This window comes from Plenodomus lingam (assembly GCF_022343315.1).
Source record: "Plenodomus lingam strain CAN1 chromosome Unknown scaffold_20, whole genome shotgun sequence".
NCBI classification, from domain to species: Eukaryota; Fungi; Ascomycota; class Dothideomycetes; order Pleosporales; family Leptosphaeriaceae; genus Plenodomus; species Plenodomus lingam.
In genome coordinates, this window is record NW_027093974.1 from 1,637,099 (window position 1) to 1,655,310 (window position 18,212).

The 18,212-nt window shown below is 49.0% G+C and overlaps 8 protein-coding genes across 8 annotated transcripts; 2 read left to right on the forward strand and 6 right to left on the reverse strand.

The window, feature by feature from the left end:
- Positions 1–320: 320 nt before the first annotated feature.
- On the reverse strand, positions 321–2,819 carry IAQ61_011554 (uncharacterized protein; the record flags this gene model as incomplete). Its single annotated transcript, XM_066099254.1, has 8 exons — positions 321–1,197; positions 1,258–1,393; positions 1,440–1,831; positions 1,898–2,135; positions 2,181–2,254; positions 2,314–2,425; positions 2,474–2,572; positions 2,624–2,819. The coding sequence occupies 8 exons, from the start codon at positions 2,817–2,819 to the stop codon at positions 321–323; spliced, it is 2,124 nt and encodes a 707-aa protein (XP_065950773.1).
- A 421-nt stretch (positions 2,820–3,240) lies between these two features.
- On the reverse strand, positions 3,241–4,933 carry IAQ61_011555 (uncharacterized protein; the record flags this gene model as incomplete). The annotated part of the gene is made up of 3 exons (XM_066099255.1): positions 3,241–4,054; positions 4,139–4,488; positions 4,811–4,933. 3 exons carry the CDS (start codon positions 4,931–4,933, stop codon positions 3,241–3,243), a joined length of 1,287 nt encoding a protein of 428 aa, XP_065950774.1.
- Positions 4,934–6,223: 1,290 nt separating this feature from the next.
- Positions 6,224–7,933, forward strand: IAQ61_011556 (uncharacterized protein; the record flags this gene model as incomplete). Its single annotated transcript, XM_003844074.2, has 3 exons — positions 6,224–6,490; positions 6,543–6,654; positions 6,708–7,933. The coding sequence occupies 3 exons, from the start codon at positions 6,224–6,226 to the stop codon at positions 7,931–7,933; spliced, it is 1,605 nt and encodes a 534-aa protein (XP_003844122.2).
- Positions 7,934–9,446: 1,513 nt separating this feature from the next.
- Positions 9,447–10,499, reverse strand: IAQ61_011557 (uncharacterized protein; the record flags this gene model as incomplete). Its single annotated transcript, XM_003844075.1, has 1 exon — positions 9,447–10,499. One exon carries the CDS (start codon positions 10,497–10,499, stop codon positions 9,447–9,449), a length of 1,053 nt encoding a protein of 350 aa, XP_003844123.1.
- A 632-nt stretch (positions 10,500–11,131) lies between these two features.
- On the reverse strand, positions 11,132–12,106 carry IAQ61_011558 (uncharacterized protein; the record flags this gene model as incomplete). The annotated part of the gene is made up of 2 exons (XM_003844076.2): positions 11,132–11,556; positions 11,818–12,106. Coding segments are annotated over 2 exons (714 nt in total), but the record flags the coding sequence as incomplete, so codon positions are not given.
- Positions 12,107–12,697: 591 nt separating this feature from the next.
- On the reverse strand, positions 12,698–14,008 carry IAQ61_011559 (uncharacterized protein; the record flags this gene model as incomplete). Its single annotated transcript, XM_003844077.1, has 1 exon — positions 12,698–14,008. One exon carries the CDS (start codon positions 14,006–14,008, stop codon positions 12,698–12,700), a length of 1,311 nt encoding a protein of 436 aa, XP_003844125.1.
- Positions 14,009–15,189: 1,181 nt separating this feature from the next.
- Positions 15,190–16,802, reverse strand: IAQ61_011560 (uncharacterized protein; the record flags this gene model as incomplete). Its single annotated transcript, XM_066099256.1, has 3 exons — positions 15,190–15,644; positions 16,072–16,645; positions 16,707–16,802. The coding sequence occupies 3 exons, from the start codon at positions 16,800–16,802 to the stop codon at positions 15,190–15,192; spliced, it is 1,125 nt and encodes a 374-aa protein (XP_065950775.1).
- A 668-nt stretch (positions 16,803–17,470) lies between these two features.
- On the forward strand, positions 17,471–18,151 carry IAQ61_011561 (uncharacterized protein; the record flags this gene model as incomplete). Its single annotated transcript, XM_003844080.1, has 1 exon — positions 17,471–18,151. One exon carries the CDS (start codon positions 17,471–17,473, stop codon positions 18,149–18,151), a length of 681 nt encoding a protein of 226 aa, XP_003844128.1.
- Positions 18,152–18,212: the final 61 nt, after the last annotated feature.

Consider the following 18,212-nt stretch of genomic DNA (forward strand, 5'->3'; position numbering starts at 1 on the left):
CGATAATTTCGACAAAGAACCAGGTTGGGTTCTCGCTTCGACGTGTGTTCCTGGGATAAAAGTCTCGGGCGTGAACACAAGATTCTTCCTCCCATGGAAATTGTGAGGCTTAGGGGCACGAAACGTGGGTGTTGCCAGACAACTCATAGAGCAGATGAGGTTGGCGCTACGCTCGAGCAACATTAACATCTTAAGGTTTGATCAATTCCGCATGTCGGTACCTGGGCAGCCTCATCGTCCCTTTGGGCAGCCACACGCACCATTTTCAAATTGTTCAGGGGCTGTCATTCTAGTGTAGCGTCATATCTACCAATTTTATTCTACTTGCGCAGGAGATTTGCTGCCGTTATAATTGCACTCGATGTCCGATCAACAAACTCTTGAGCCAAGCTCAAGTCGCCAGCGAGTACTGCTTCCGTAATGCCGGGAAAGGTTACGGGGGCATAGCCTGTGTCTATACCTGGAGCAAAGATGAGGTGTTGGTAGAACTTGCGATCCGGAAGCCCGCCTTGACTAACGAATCCACGTGAGAAGTCACGCGCTTTGCCATTGAGTTCACGTAGCAACTCGGATCCATTGAAAGCAGCCTGATGACGACGTAAATCGAAATCTTGCGCTGCGATTTCAAAGGCAGTGATGGCGTTTTCAAGCAGCGATAGGTCTGTTTCCGTGCTGGAATTCTCGCTGTGTAACAATTGCTCCAGATCTCTGAAGTATCCGCGCATCTCAGGCCCATAGTTGGATGGCTCTAGTGGGAGTATTTCGTCGTCTGCCAAATGGAAAACCATCAGCGTGAGAAACTGGCCGATGGCTTTGTGCATCAGGAATCCGGGATCCGCGTAGTTTAACATCCAATGGAAAGAGTCAAAGTTTGAATGCGTATGGTAAATTGGATCCAGTGGGCCACGCGTGGTACCCATATCAAGGGCAGCAATCCCACTCCGGTGCACAAAGGCCGTGTAGTCGCTTTGAGCGCCCAAAACACCAATCTCTCCAGTCTTCTCTTCCCATAAATCGTACAAAGTCCGGTCTTTACCATGGGGCCATCTTACCTTCTCTGCGACAGAGGTGACGAGCGCGTGAAGATCTGGGGTCGCAGAGAAGTCAGGTATGGTACCCGCAACACCAACGTCAATGTTCAAGTACGAGACTGCGGCATCCTTCAGCCAGGGTATGTACTCCTCCACCCATTCGGTACTATACTTGAAGTCAGATACCCTAGGGTCCACAGTTCCCACAATGACATCCTTGACGTACCTTCCCACTAATCCATATTCTTCTGCATCCCAACTAGCAAGGACAATCGTACGCCGCGGCTTCCACCCTGTCTCAAGTAGGGATCCAAAAGCTTTTGCAAGCTCAACCAAGATTGCCGATCCAGAATGTGGGTCCGCTGAGGCTTTTCAGACCAGGTAAAACGATGCTTTTGTTAGACTCACCTGCGCCTCCAATCATCCACGCGTCATGATGATTACCGACAATCACCACCTCGTCTTCGTTGGTTCCGTTGATAATGCCAATGGTATTCCAAATCTGTCCTATCTCGTCTTCCATAACATTATTGACTGTCAAGCTCGTGCCGAAAACCGGGCCGCTGCTGTATTCGACTCCTGGTATTGCCCCTTGCCAATTGGGACGTGCAATTTCCGCCGCTTGCAGACCATGGCCATTCAGAGCTTGCAATAATGGTTTTGCTTCTATCCAGGATATAGGAAGCGATGGGATACTAGGCACAGTCCTTTTCTCCAGTCTCGGTGAGCCCTCTTTTGATGGATAGCCAGGTGTAGTTGGATCGCCCGGGTATGTGCTCAAAAATGCTACGCTACCTCTTCTACAAAAATAGAGAATAAGGGTCAGTCTCCTCATGTTTTCAGACAGCATGTACAAGTGGACTTACTGGATACTTGTGGGATTGCGCGCCGGTCCGTCCGGATATGGCTTGAAACCGTGCTGTGCCGTCATATTCCGGTCATCACCAGGATCAGTGAATATGATGGCGCCAACCATCCCATGCTCTTGCGCGTTCTTCACTTTAAGACCCCGGAACGGACCGCCGTATTTTGCGAGCGCGATCTTGCCGGCCAGATCGATTCCCAGGTCCTTCAGACGTTGGAAGTCTTCGCGTTGACCACGACCTGAAGCAAATCAGATTGATCAATCAGCGCGTTAATGTATCATACCAACATATACGTATTCTGCACTCGCGTTTCCAGAAAAAGAATACCCGTGGAAGGCAGGGACGTGATCTGGATCCCTGAAACATGTTAGAAGGGGATCTGGAGGCGTTGCCCGCAGACGAAAGAGAGCTGATACCCGGTAACTTCGTCTACTTCGAGAACCTCTTCCTCCAGCGTCGGTACATAGCTGCTTCCGTTGCTGTATTTGAGTTCAAGAGAACGGTGGACAGGATAGTTCAGGTAGACATCTTACTACTCATCAACAGATCATAGGTTAAGCTATTGCTGCAACTCACGATATTCATCTAGTCTCGTTGAAAACCCATGCTTCTTCCATTGCTCGGCTGTCCAGCGAGGAGCAGCATCGCTTTCACCTGCGACATTCCTTTTGTGGGCTGTTGGAATTCGTTAATGTTCAACATCTGATCAAAGAATACTTGACCCACTATAATGTCGCGACCACTCCGATATCGAAGCGTTGTCGAAAGTTGATACCAATATTCTCTCGTGATCAGTCAATACTGGTGGGAACGTAGTATTGACCGAGCGGCGCTGTATGTGTCGGTCATGACGACGAAACCTGTGCTCTTTGTCACACGCGAAGACGCCGGGTGTTGCTAATAGAAGCCAAAACAACTTCATCTTTATGGCAGGTATGTTTTGTGCAACAAAAGGACTATTGCAATGTGATTGAAAAGCTTGGGAGATAACGCATGGCTGGTACTCGTGACGAAAGCGTTCAATTACCCGTGGAGGATTCCCGGCAAGGTGTCGATCCTGGTTAACCCAATTTACCAAGCTGTTTAAAGAGTACTGCAATTAATGATCTACAACCGTGTTTCCGGCTATTCAATCTCGCGTGGCATATATCCGCAAAATACTGTGCACCATGGCGTCCGATTTGGTCGAAATGCTTATGCATCGTGTGTTTTTATATGTTCAAAGGAATGGCTCAATTTGATGGCCTATGTACTTGTGTGATATATACAACACCAGCCATCCCTGCATTGATGTAATGACTGGAAACACTAAGCTAGACAGCACGGAAGAGGCTATCAAAAGCCTAATGTACTTCAACAGCAGTCACCTCCACAGCAGCGTTCTTCAACGGCTCAGCCGCCACAGGCTTAGCCTTTGGCAATCCATAGACATCAGTCTCGTCCTCCTTCATGCCACCCAGCAAAAGCGAGCTCGGTGCCTTTGCCTGATCTGCCGGCGAAGCAATGAACGCCATGAATTTCTCATCATGCCACTGGCGCGAAGTGACGTACCTACCCTCACTATCTTGGAACATGGTCTCATCTTCAGCGCGAAGAAAGTAAGCAACCGAGTAGCGGTGCTCGCTATAGTTGAACGGCACAACGCGATGAATGCATGACTGGAACGTATGTCCGCTTGCAAAGCGAAGCGAATCACCAACATTAATGATAGCCATGCCCTTCTTCGGCTCAACGAATCCAAACTCCTTGGTCCCTGGTGGCCGGATCTGAAGGCCCCATTGCTCGGTAAACAGCACGGTGAGCGAACTGATATCCGTGTGCTTCTGGTGACCTACGTTGCCGTCCTTTGATGGGTTCGAGGGAATATAGTGCATCATTGCGAGAGTGCTGGTTGAAGGACGATGGTTGCGGTGCATGTTCTCAAAGCGCGATGCGCCTGTGAGACCGGATGCGGAGGACAGGGCGGCCAGGATAGCCTTGGACATGATGTTGTTGCCTGAGATGGCATTCTCAAGGACTTTCAGGTCTGAGCTGTTCTTGATGTTGCGGGGGATGTGGGGAGATTCGCGTTGGATTTCATCACGGGAAACTTTGACCATTTCGTAGCCATCACGCGTGTCTTCGAGGACACCGTTGCGTGAGCCAACAGGTTCGTATCTGTTACACGTCAGCACCCTGAAAAATTTCTCGGACTTTCTTCCGAGTGAAACTTACCCAAGATGTGGGCTAATGAGCCCGTACTCGTTCTTGACCTCCAGTGGTGCATCGAAGAAACGATGCATGAGCTTCAGTAACTCCTGATGATCATCAAGGAACCTGCGACCGTCGACGTTGTTAAGGTCGAGGTAGAAGAAGCCTTCCTTTTGGCAGCATTGCAGGACTTTCTCCAACTCGCTGGGCTCCTGAGACAGCAAAGCCGAAAAATCAATGGTCTGCATTGGGTACACTGGCACTTGCTTGCCGTTCCATTCTACCCGTCGGGGAGCTTCTGTGGCGGCGGTCATGTTGTATGTGTGAGGCTTGATGTTGGAGGAGGAAATGCAAAAGCGGTCAATACTTCTGTCTTGATGGTACTGGCTTGTGATGTCTACCTGTGGTCTTATAAGGCGGTGGTTTGCCCGGCCACGCTGTTGACTGTCAAAACAGTTCATCAGAATGACATGCACTCCACTCTTTGGTCGCAGGTAGAGATATGAATAGATTGATCTTCATAAGTCCTTCTCTTAGTCGGTAGGCAACGTTCCAATCGTAACGCAGTCCTGAACGTTGGACCTCATTGCCGGACTCGGCATATAAGATGATCCCATCAATCTCGTTCACGTGTTTCAATCATATATCTCGGTTTGTGAGATACCATATTGAACTTATGATTCATCCGCGGAGTGGCCTCATGCGGCAACATTGTTGGATTACGACCTGATTGAACGCCTTTGGCTTGATGTACGAGTGCTCCTTCGCATGACTAACGAATCTGTTTTGAAGGTAAATACTGCAGCCATGCGCACTATTGGCGGTGTCTTCTGTGTGGATGCCCATGTTGTGGATCGCAACATGGAACTCGTCAAGTCGCGGTTGCGTTCGGGAATGGTACGCGCAGGTCACAGATCCTGATGTTCCCATTGCAATCTCAAGATCTCGGCTGCAATCTTCGAGATGAATGTATATGAATGATGGTGCATATCTTCAAGAGCCGAAGGAGAATAGAAGACCTTACAAGGAACCAAGTGCGGGGTACCTAGTTGATCAGTGGGGCTTTCAGTCGCCTTTGTATCACTTCAACTTGGAATGCAAAGTCTGGTAAATACCATATGTCAAGCGGCAATGGACCACAGCAAGAATAAATATTTATGAGAGATGTACCATGGTTTTTCAGAGAAACGGTTGGGCCCTTTTGAGGAATCGTTATCTGATGCGCCCAGTGTTTGATTTTGGAGTTCATCACAGTGGGTGACAGGATATTGGTGGAGTAAAGCTTTAGAGGCTGAATGCCTTTAATGATGTGCTGTTGTGGTCAGTTGATAGTCTGATCGATATGGCTGGTGTTCCCGAATTAGTCGGGAGTGAATGGAAAACTGGCCGTGCGGTTGAATGTGGACGCCAGGGGTGATGTTGATGCGAGCCAACTCCGAATCTTTCCGGCTACCGTGTGTCAGTCAGGTACCGGTATACGAATGACAAATATCTTGGCCATGTCGGAGGTTCGCATTGGCGAAGACTTCTTGGAGAGAAGCGACATCGCCCTACAGCTTGGCTTGATGTCAAGAGATCTTATCTGATGCAGGATCTGATAAAATTTTCACCGGGCACGGTTCGTCGAAGCATACGCGAGAATTCTAGACCAGACCGGGAACACAACCGGCTCTCGTTCCTTTTCACTAACGTAATCGGCCCCCCTTGCAGACCTCTTCTCTTGTAGAACGCAGCATGTTCAGGTCGCAATTCAAATTCTATACGGCTGATACATATCGATGGCATTTGTAAATCATGTTACGCTTTGTGAATGGCGCGCACTACCATGATCCAATTCCAGAGTATCCTCAAACTTGCAAACTGTCGGCATCAAGAGTCTTTCGCGTGACAACAGCTTGGTAAGCTCGCTTGAGTATGGAATAGAAGCCGTGGAGATAGTTACATTGTCACTCGGAAGGCCCGAATGCTACCCGCTCGCACAATGTGGACCATCAGACCCTGCAGCTCTTCCGCGTGGATTTTCGAACCAAGGCCCAGTACTAAGTCAAGGTGTATCGCTGCAGCTTGTTTGATCATTCCTCTTATCTGATCATCATTAACTGTGCGTGTCTCTGGATACACTTTATATCTGCAGGCATGAATACTCAACCTTCCGCAGAGCGTACGGGCTCAACTGTCACTAGGAGCCAGCTGGAGCAGGTCGCATCTACAAAGGAGACGGTCAAGGATGTTGTCGTTGCTGAGAGCGAGGCTCCTTCAACGAGCGAGCATGGCGACTTAGATCACAGCTCAAAGATTCCATTAAAGATGAAGCTAATTGCTCTTTTGTTGGTAACGGCAACTGGTTTTGGATCCCACTGGAGTAGTGGGGTGACTGGTGCGATGAAGAGCACATTGAAAAAGGTACAATTTATCACCAAGGTTGCAGATGGATGGTTCCGTTAACTATGAATAGCAATTGCATATCAATAATGCCCAATTCTCTGTACTCGAAGCTAGCGAAGATTTCATGAAGACCGCCTTGATCCTCCTCAGTGGTCTCGTCACGGATAGGATCGGCGGTGCAAGTCAGTTACTTCAAATTTGATAACTCCAATAGGCTCCTGACCACGACTTCTAGGCGCTATGCTATGGGGTAACGCAATATACAGCACTGGTGCGATCTTCGTCGCGGCTGCCACCACCGTCCGATCATACAGATTCATGATCTTTGGCGTCGTTGTCCAAGCGTTCGGCGATATTGCTACGCAGGTCGCTCAGTACAAGATCTTTAGCTCATGGTTCGCTCCTTCAAACGGCTTTGCTTCGACCCTTGGCTTCCAACTCGGCGTCGGCAAGATCGGATCTTTTGTTGGCAAAGCGACTGCAAATGTGATTGCTAAGAACACCGGTGACTTCAGCTGGGTATACTGGACTGCCGTTTTCATGAACCTCTTCACCAACGTTACAACGGTTGTATACTGGTACTTCACACGATGGTGTGCCAAGAAGTATACCGGCACTTATGATCCTGCGACTGGTGAAAAGCTCACAGAAAGCAACAAGAAATTCGAGGTCAAAAAAGTCCTTCAACTGCCGTGGCCCTTCTGGAGCATCGTTGGTTTCTCACTTTTTCAAACCAGCACTGCTGTGATCTTCTCGCAGAACTCAACCGAGTTGGCCGAGAAACGGTTCAATATGGACGCTGTCAAAGCAGGTTGGTATTCCTCCATGGCACAGTACCTGGGCTTCTTCCTGGTACCACTCATTGGAATCTTTATCGACCTCCTTGGAAATCGCATTACCCTGATGCTTGTCTGCGGCCTGGGAATGCTCCTATCCATGTGTTTAGCAGCGTGGGGACCAACGTACGCTGGCACCGCAGCCTCTTTTGGAATATATGGCGTCGCATTCACATTTGGTCCGACTGTCATCATCGACTCAATCCGCACCTCAATGTGGCACCAGGAAGTTTTTGGCTCGGCCTATGCTGTCAAGATTGCCGTCAACAACAGTATGAGTATCATCGTTCGCATTATCACTGGCGTCATCCAAGATCGTGACAATGACTCCTATGATAATGTAGTCATTGTATACGTCGTACTTGCCGCTGGTTCTGTACTGGTTGCCGCTACTTTGTTTATCGGGAGTTATTGGACCGTAGATCTCAAACACCTCCAATGGACCAGGAAGCAGAGGATCGCAAAGGGTGACGTGATCAATGAGCGCAGAGAACAGTTCGGTTGTGGAGCCGAGGGTTATAGAAATAGGAGAGTCAGCATGTCGCTCTTCATTGCGCTGTTGTTCCTGATTCTGGGTGCGTGGGCAGCATACTTCTGGGGTGTCGCTACGGGTAACAACGACTGAGGAATTGATACCTGGGCGAGTGGTTAGCAACTTAAGACAGCGCTTGAAAGGACCAATCCAGTACAAAGCAATCTGTGGGATGCTGCAATTTTAGGCAGCTTGTCTACCCATACTACTCATCATATAATAATCGCCTGCATGCTCATGATGGGTTGAACATGTTTTGATAGGTTCAAAATTCCTTTAATAGTCCATATAATATCAATTCTCATCATGATCATAGCCTTATGTACCGGTAGGCTTTGGATGGCGCTGCCATCCCGAGTCAAGTTAATACGTCGCGAGACAAATCTAAGTAGTGTCTCTGAGAAAGTCACGTCTTCAGCACGAGAGATTGAACACCATGTTCCTTCACCTTCTTGAATCAGTCTGCCATCTAAACGATATCATAAAGTGAGATGGAATAAGATCAAGGCTACTATCCGTGTTGCAGGTACACACCACGCTCGTTGGCCAGCTGCACAGCGTCGATCACCCCACTCTTATCATCATCGAGCTTTGCCGAGAAAAGCTTGATCCTTCATGTCTTTTCTATCCTCCAGGGCCCATTCTACACTCACCATGTACAATGGGCAGTCTGTCGAATCGATCTTTGTTCTGGTACTATAGAACAAGGACTCGTGTCCGCCACAAGAATCGGACATGTAGGTGGCCGATGCAGCACAAGCTCTATTACCATCACCCGAGCTTACCTGTTGTACTCACGGGAACCCTGTCACGATATTATGATAGTCACGATGTTTGGTCCCTTTTCGCATCTTTCCATGTGATTAATCATTACACCTGACTGTATCTCAGTACTGATTGAACGGGGTCAGATTGCTGGGCAAGGTCAAATGGTGCGGCCATCAGCACAGGAGGAAAACGTTTCGAAATTTCGTGTGGTATTCCTTCCCAGCGAATGCTTGGGTGACTATCTTGTACACTTCAGTGACTTATAAAATCGTCACTATAATATAGCATTTCCCACCATAGCTCTACGGCTGGATCGGAGGCTGACGTAAAACTGTTATCTCCCGTGAGCTTAGAATGGGGACGCGTGGATTCCACCATAAACTATGCTCAGCTCGCCGTTTGTAAGACTAGATCGGCAACTCGCAATACCGGCTACGGTGGGCTTCTGGCCACGTATGCACCATGGATATGTTCGCAACCGGGTAGAGCTGAGAGGCGTGGTGAAGGCAGCTTGGAGTAAGACTATACGACAGCAACGAAACCTAGTTTTCGTCATGCAGCACATTCTTCTTCGGGCGCATACTGCTACTATATCAGCCTTGTTTTGATTCTCGAGCAGTGTGAAGCATTATGGATTGTTGGGGTGGGAATTACCGACGTGTCTGAGCAAATATCATCATAGGATGGGTTCGCAAGACTCTTGCGTGGATGATAGGAATCAATGTGAAAGTGAATCATGGCTAGCAGCCTTTCGTATTAAAATCCCGTATACGTTCTAGTTGAGCAACTCTAATAGTATTATAACGCCGGAAAACAATTCATGAACGCCAGATGGGTATTAAGCAGGCTCCTCGTGTCCTCGTAATTTTTTCGTGCTCATGTTACTTGAAGCATCATCGTCTTCAATCGTGACCTCCACTTTCGTGGTCTTCCGCATCATGTCCGCCACAGGCAAAACAGGTATTTCGCCATCTTCGCTCATGCGCGCATAGGAAGAGTTGCCGAATCTCGGTTGGGGAGGCGCTGCCTCTACCCTGCTTGTAGTCTCATTGCGCTCATCTGCTGGCCCTAGCGACATGTCATCTGGCCTCGAGCCACCACCGATGAATCCCGCTTGCGTGAAGTCGACGAGCTGCTGGAGAATGTCGAACTCAAGCCGGAGTTTGACAGCGTAGACGAAGGTTTTCCAGCTGGTCTGTAGGTAGAAGAGGTTCGCGAACTGGAAGGAAACGATTGTGATGTCGAAAGCGATGATGATGGCGTTGACAATCATGAGGTGATTGAAGATGCGTTTCGTGTCCTTGCTGCGGAAGATGGCCGAACTGCGTATGAGGACGGAGGTTCTGTATATGTAGATGCAGCTGATGAGAGATTCCTGGAAGGCGAACCAAGTGACTTGAAAGGGTTCCCATATCTGGTAGACATTGAGAAAACCCTGCGCCGATGACGGAATAGCTGCCGCCGTAAATAACACTGTCGCGCCACCCTGGACGATGAAGCAGGCGCAAATGATCATCCACAACAGCCATCTGTCTCTTCTTCCTGGACTGATCAAATGAAGCCGTGACCACAAGACGATGCTCTGTCCAGTGATCATGAGCATGCCACCTCCGCAGACCAGTAAAGTTTGGATCGGGACCGAATTGGAGACATCGTAGAAGCGAAGAAAGTAACCCAGGGCGTGTAACGGGATACCGACCGAGGCGGCGATGAGCGAGTAGAAGTATAGACCGGTATACCTGCGAAAGCGACGAAAGATGCTGACGAAGACCTCAAACGCGTTCCAGACAGCGAGAGCCAGGAAGCATATGGCAATGAGGGCGATCTTGTAGGGCAGCGAATGGGTGGCACCCATGCCCTCGGCCCGTACCTGTAAATCGACGAGGACCATGGTACCTTACAAAATTGTTGACATGTAAGGTGGTGGGAGAGGAGCATAAAAGACGTTGATCAGGTAGGGTAGATTGCATGTAAGCAAACGCGCAGCCCCACCACTTTACCTACTTGCTCCTGCTGTCGTTACTCATAATCCGCACAGCCCTTTGCAATACTTCGTTCCGTGGGTCCAGACTCGTGGCTTCAAAGCTAGGTATACGCCTGCAAGTACCGTGCCGCAGTCGCGCGCGTGTCTAACGTCAATGTGAATCGACCTTTTCCACGTCTTGGGGCGCCAGAGCCGTTTTGATCCATGTGACTACGACCCAATTAGGAAATAATACGGACTAAACCACGCCTCGAGTCTCAGACTGGGTATACGATCGTGGGGAAATTCGCAGTGCTGGGGCGACCATATCGCCGCCAATGAGGCCGACACGAGTGACGGCCCGAGTTGATGCGAATCCTGGTCAGAGTTCCGCAACGGCCTGCGCACTGCCGTTTGCGCATGCCTAGTTCCTATTGTCGCGTGTCGATTAACTTTTGTGTCGAATCAGATCAAATTGAAGAAAATCGTGTTGTCCAGATTTATACTTTTCAGGATGGTCCATTCCCCAATCAGATGCTGCGGAATCGAGTAGTCTCTGTTCACAAGAAAGGACACCCCGTTGTTGTTTCAGGCTCGCATTTGCTCGCCCAGGCAATCCAGAAAACCTTCAGGGTAATGCTCGAGCCATCGTCGTAGTTTGCAGACTCGATGTTCAGTCGGCTGGTCTTCGAGCAAAATGATGACACAAGCAATACCTGTTGGGCAGAGATGAGGCTCAGCAAGACCAAAAGACCCATAATGTTGATCTGTGGCACACGTAAGCAGGTCGCTCTGGGTTCCCATTCCTTTCTTGCTTGGGCGTGCATGTACTGAAGTGATGATATGAGGATGGTACCGGTAATGAGGCGTCGAGGGAAGGTGAGAGCAGCGTCATCTTCTGCTTGCCGGTCCGAACAGAATGGTGCGTGACAACATGTGACGCCAGCGTAAAGCCCAGTTTTGCTGGACATATCACAGTAATCACCTGCAGTAGTCAGTGTGGCACATTTCGCACAAGAGGAACATGACTCGAAGAAATCGGGATAGTCTAGAGATACATAATGAGGGGGATCACCCTTGGCCGCATGATTCTTGAAACATGGGTGTCTCCTTTACCCGTGCCACCTGACGATCCCGGAACGGATGCAGGGAAGGTTTCGTGCCTTCGCGGTGCGAACTCCGCCGGTGTCTAGCCACATTGGATATTGTTCACTTGTGCTTACATACCGAGGCCGGCACTACACACTCCTCTTCCTCTTTTGACCGCCAAAGTCCTTTTTCATATTGCTGCCAAAATTTGGCGAACAATCTCCTACGGGAAAGCGGAGCAGCAGTGGTGGCGCACCAAGTACCATCCCGTACCGTATGGCTGCTTCTTCGCTTCTGACAGTCTTCGTATTCTGCACTTTGTATTGAAACCGTCCACAGGAAGCCAACCCCAGGAACAGCTGTTCATTTAGCCCCGCATCGAGAAAGTCCATGCTTGCGATGGGGGGTCTCGCCCATGAGCCCACAGCTTCGAGCGGATTGAGAGTCTAGTGCACACGAACGAGGCCATACCAAATCCGTTGAACCTTACGAAATGGGCAGAACAGGTCGTTTGTCCAACTGAAAAGATTGCATTAACTTATATCAGCATTTGTATACGTGAGGCAGGATACGTGTGTCGTAAAAGGAAGCGGAGACGTGGATGATACCCTGTCCTACCTCATTTCGAATGGTCCGAGACGGCTGGGAATTATTGCCCATTCACATGGCTGGTATGGCCTTCATCAGGCAATTGGAATTGTGCAATGTTTAGGCAGGTACAGCTATCCGCACCAATAATATAAGGATTAAATTACACAGATCTGATTTACTTAACAGTTATCGTTTCAAGAGTACCTTTCATCAGAGGCTGCATGAAGATGAGATGCGTACAATGAATGGGTGAGTGATTGGCATTCGTTACTCATAGTACAGAATCTCGATGTCTGGAATATATTTGACAGTGTCAGATCATCGTCCGAGCCATCCTCCGTTGAATTGAGTTCGAAAACCGTTGAAACAACATCCCGTCTATCCACACAACTGATTCCAAGCATTAATCCTCGTAGCCGCTACCTTCGAGAGGTATGCCTAGCCCACTACTTCTCCTCAGCCATGAAGTCCTCCCACTCCGGAACCTGGCCGGAGAATGCATCATGCTTTGACACAGCCTCACGAAATCGTTGATATGATCTCTTTGTGGTTGGCCAGAAGCGCTTTCGCGGTAAATTCGCTCCACGACCGAGCAAACAGTCGAGGATGCCCAAGTCCTTTGGGCGAACTGCAAGCTCGGAGACAGTCTGTGGTCCGGACTTCTTATTGCGACCTTCCAGACGCTTGTTGACATCCGCTCCAGCGTCAATGATAGCTTCAATGATCGCTGGAGATCCGTTCCGGACGGCACATGCCAACGGCAAAGTCCGTACGTTGCCTTTTGAGAGATCAAGACTGCCCTCATTGATCAACAGGTTCATCATGTCAGTGCTACCGGTCTGGCAAGTACGAGTGACAACGGTCAAGTGGGTGAGATTCCTCTGGCTGAGTTCAGGAAACATGTTTACGAAGCGTTGGGCAACTGTCAACTGCCTCGTCTCTATTGCCGTGACGAGCCAAAACCGAGAGGCTTCTGCGGCAACCCTGGGCTCAACTGATTCACGAAGTTGTACGAGCTGCTTCGTATGCGTCAGATTGCCGATCTTGATTGAATGAATTATCGCTGCATCGACTCCGAGCTGCGAAATAGACTGCTGTTTCTCCGTTCCGGTATAGGATTCGATGCGACTCAGCAGGATGCCATAGAGTTTCTCATCATTCGAACCCAGGGCGACTTCGAGGGGAGGAATAGGGAGCTCAAACTCGTGGGTGGTGTTGATCTCGGCGAGAAGCTTCTCTGTCAATGTATGCGAACGGATGCTTATGGAAGCAAAGAGCTTTTGATTGCCACTCAACTCTTTGGGCGGTTCGAGGAATGGATGCTTTTGCATTGTCAAGGGCTGTTCCTTCTGTATCAACCAGTAGATCTGTGTAGAGCCGAGGGTATTGACAAGTCCTTGGCAAAGATCTCGAATCGTTTTGTATTCTTCTTTCGCAGGAACACCAAGCTCTTCCTGAAGATAGCTGGCCAATCGTCGCACCAGAAGTGGAAGTGCTGGGCGCGTATGAGGGTCGGGTTGTTTCCGGATGACCTGGTAAAAGAGATACTTCGCTGCTTTGCCAATAGCTATGTTTAGCGTGTTCTCTTTGTTGTTGATATCGAGTCGTTGCTTTGAGACAACATTGTTGTCTATTTCTGCGGCAAATAGGCGAGAGGTCTCACGTAATCGCCATGCTTCATTGATGCCGATGTCTGATACCAACTCATGGATGACGTTGCTGAAGAGTTCCGGTGGTAGATCATTGAGTCGGAACATATTGTCGAATGAATATCGTATATTGGGTAAGGTATCAGTTGTTTGGTGGAGTGTTTTCGACTATCGCTTGGCGGGTAAGATATCAGCTGTTTGGTGGAATGTTTTCGAAACTGTGATGTGGGAAGACAACAGTAGATGGGTTGGGAGGAGTTTATATAGACCAGGAGAGTGAAATTTCGTTTGCACCGAGACACATTTCATTCCCAGTCATGGGATCTTGTGAACAGTACATTCACATGTATGGCCGTCTCTGATTTTGGGAGCTCATGAGATGAGTGAAAGACATGTTCGCAAATCGCCCCTTTTCACTTCATGTGAGGAGTCAACAGCCCAGTGCCTTTGAACAAACATTGCACATAGTTAACGCTAGCTTTGCAAGAAAAGTCATGGCAATCCTCGCTCATTGTTTGAGATCGAGCTAGTTGCGCCTCAAGACCAATATCTTTTTGCTCTTTCCCCGATTTCGAAAAGTTCTCTTTCTTTGAATGATGTGATATATCGCTGCTTATTTGGTAATGTGGCATAAACCGAAATTTGAACTACAGTCATCGGGTTCGATCGGATTGTCGATCAGTATCCTGCGCGGTTTGCGAATTCGACTGATTTTCGACCTTGAATTTGCCAATATCAACTAATTTGATGATGAAAAAAGTTGTTTGTTAGTCAGTTCCGGTTCCCAAGACCTTTCGTAATATGAAGAGATGGCGGCAATGTGTAGCTTGGCTCGATGACAGCACGTGGATTTTGTGTATCGATAGGCATGTAACACTCCAGGAGCAATAAAGATACTGCCTCGATGTTTCCAGGTCTTGCAATAGGTGTAGATCACATCACAGATAGTCTCATACCCACTCGGATTGTTGTCGATAATGAAATACATTGAGAAAGTATCGAAGGTCTTGGCAACTTTGAAGTCTCAAACGGCGAAGGTAATGCTCTCAAATATTATCAAGAGTTGTTGCGTTGGCCAAACATCATTGAGCGAAGAAAATCCCGATGTAAGCTAAGACAAGATTAAGTAGTACGCTCACATGTATTGTTTGTGGACTCAGTCTGCATAATTATGTTTGGAATACAATCACGAAGGCCCGACAACTGATTGTGGAAATTGCTTCATGGTAATGTTCAACGGGAAAATTCAACTTTGTTTGCAGGGTTAACAAGCGAAGTATGCTGGAAACTCATACGAAGAAGCCTGCAAGCTGCGAAAATTCTCCAAGTGATCCGTCGTAATAATCATCCCTACGTACACGTTTGCTTCGATCACTATCGCATCTCTTCAATTCATGTCCTGCGCAATGTTTCCCCATGCTCTCTAGCTGCATAAAATATCGAAAAGACATTTCAATGAAAGCCAGTCTGCAAACATGGTGTCCACAGACGTACATCTGTCGTGTTTTCCTTGTCAGGGCTTTGTGTCCTTTCAGGATCTCAAGTGCACAATAGAAGTGTTTTCTCCTTTGCCTGGGCCATCCCTGAGTCGTGGACTCGTCCGGTATCTTTGCACCATGCCTCAGAAGCTCCATGGCAATAGGGTATTTGCCAATTTCCAGTGCCACTATGAACGCGGTATGTTTCCTTAAGCCTTCAGCAATGATCATGTCAACTTCAGCACCGGCTGCCAGGAGGCCTCTGACTATACGTAAAAAATTCTCTCTGCGATGAATTCTTGTAGCTTTTGTTGATGTTCATATCAGGGGCAGTCATAAGTTCAATCATGACCTCGAGAGAACCTATGCGTGCAGCTTGTCGCATATGATTCTGGGTGACCCAAGGGCCACTCTGCTTGACTGGAAGCTCAAGAAGGAGATGTACCATTCGTGATGATCCAGAATCGATGGCACTGAACAATAACGCTTGCTGCATAGTTCTCTCGAACGACCCAAAGTGCCGTCGATAGTAGACCTGGAGAACCTCGACAGCGTCTGTCCGCTCTATCCCGACAACAAATTCTAGCGGCGTTTGCTTTGAACGATTGTAGTATTTTCCAGACCGGTCATCTAGAAAATCCACATTTTAGTCTTTTCTAGACAGTGCCTCTTGGATGGGATAGCCGTGTATACCAGAAGATTCAAGGAAGCCCAGAAATGCTTTTAGCATGTCTTGACTAGCTTGTGAGATAGCAAACGTTACTGCATTGGCGATACCGAGCGCACGATCACGCACCAGGTGACGACCATTTGCTCTACCCAAGAGCTGGCGCACAAGCAGGTGGGAATCGATGGCAATGGCGGCACAAATCTTTTCTGGGAGGCTCAATGGCTGCTTCAGCGCAATGATATCGTCCTCGGTAAACGGACGGGTGTGCTGATCAGTGCAGTTGTCCGGTTCAGGTAGGCCATACCCAAGTAGTCCAAATACTTTCGGCCGTCCAATTGCTGAAACGACATTCTGACGCATGGTCATCAAAGAATTCTGTGCCGAAATTTCATGCATTTGGAGCTCTTTGGTCAAGTAGCGACCCATCTCTTCGATCTTTTCAGGTGGAGCCGGATTTTCGCCCAGGTGTCTCCTTGACCTGTTGAACAACAGAGCGCCCAGATTATGGCTCAAAACGGAACCAATTCCAGAGGTTTGGAGTTCATGGCTTGATCGATTGGCAAGAATATCGTGGCGGAATTCAAATGCAAAAGGTGTCTGCACATATTAGTGAACGTTCGAATGTTGAATTTCTTCATCATTTACACTTACGGCATACTATGCGTAACTTGCAAGCTTCGCGACAGCCAGCTGTGGAGACGAGGTCGTGAATGATGTGCTGAAAGGTCTCTGGCGGTGTGTGCAGCAGAGACATAATGGTCGTGTCACTCCAAGTCGCTTAGAATGTAGGTAGGTTTTCGGACCAGGGAAGGTGCAGTTGATTGATCAGTGACGGTATAAGTCTGGTATTGTGTGACAGAAAGACAAGAGCTGCTGGACAACCCACCCCGCCACCGAGGTCACTGGCGCGGTGAAGGTGAAGGCTAGCTCCAAAATGATCCCCAAACATGTCCTGTCGTGCCGGGAGAACTTCAACTAGGCGTGACGTCCATCCCCAGGGACCAGCCCCACAATTTCCCTTCCACAAACCCACTAGCGCCCGGACCCTTTCTTTTCCCCCCATGGATGCTGACATCATGTGCTCCACCTGCCCTGGCTCCCACATCGCCCATGGCCGCAGACATCGGTGATGTGATTTCCGCATCACTTGGTCATTGGGGAACTTGGGAAAACACGGTACGCACGGCTCGGGTCGGGATGATGCATGATGAAGTAGTTTGGAAAATGGATTAGGATGAGGTAGGTCAAGGGGAGTTTGGCATTTCGTATATGAGGGGTCCATCTTCCCTTGAATCGTGCGTTTTCTTTTCTTGCAAATCAGTACGAAATCAAATCTCTTCTCAAATTTCCGATATCCATATCAATTCCACTATTGCCATTGCCACTTCTATTTCTCTCTAAAACACACCCAAGACATACACCATGTCTTTTCTCCGCACAACCCGCACCTTTTCCACCCTCCGCTGCACCGCCACCCGAAAATTCACCACAACCCGTCTCCTCGCCCTCAAAGTCGACTCGAACTTCATCTCGCAAATCACGGCGGCCGAGAAAGCGCTCACAAACAGTGATGAACCGGTCAAAGGCGGGCCGACCGCAAAAGCGCAATCGCACGTGGGCCAGGAGCTCAGCGCGGCGATTGTGAGCGACATCACGGCGGGCGAGAAGGTGATTACGAACAGCGATGAGCCGGTGCAGGGGGGACCGACGAGTGTGGCGCAGAGTGCGCTGGTGGGTGGGCATGTGCGCGATGTGGGTGGGGAGAAGAATACGAGTAACAGTTCGAAGATCTTGTCGGATTTGAGCCAGAACAGCAGTGCTGCGAGTGCGAATGCGAATAGCAGTGCCGGGGAGCACACGGGCAAACTCGACTCGTCGACGCTGTCTAAGATCACAGATGCGGAAAAGAAACTCACGGGTCAGGATGGTGCGGTGCAGGGTGGTCCTACGGCGCAAGCGCAGAAACATGCAAATGAGCCGATTACCAGCCAGGCTCTGCATGATATCACCGAGGGCGAGAAGAAGATTACAGGAGGTGAGAGGGTCAAGGGAGGGCCGACGAGCACGGCGCAGAGCGAGTTGGCCAGGAGCCGTGCGAACTAGACTGGCTGCTGGACTGGATTAAATGCTGTAATACTACGTGTACATGGTTCGCCGAGATATG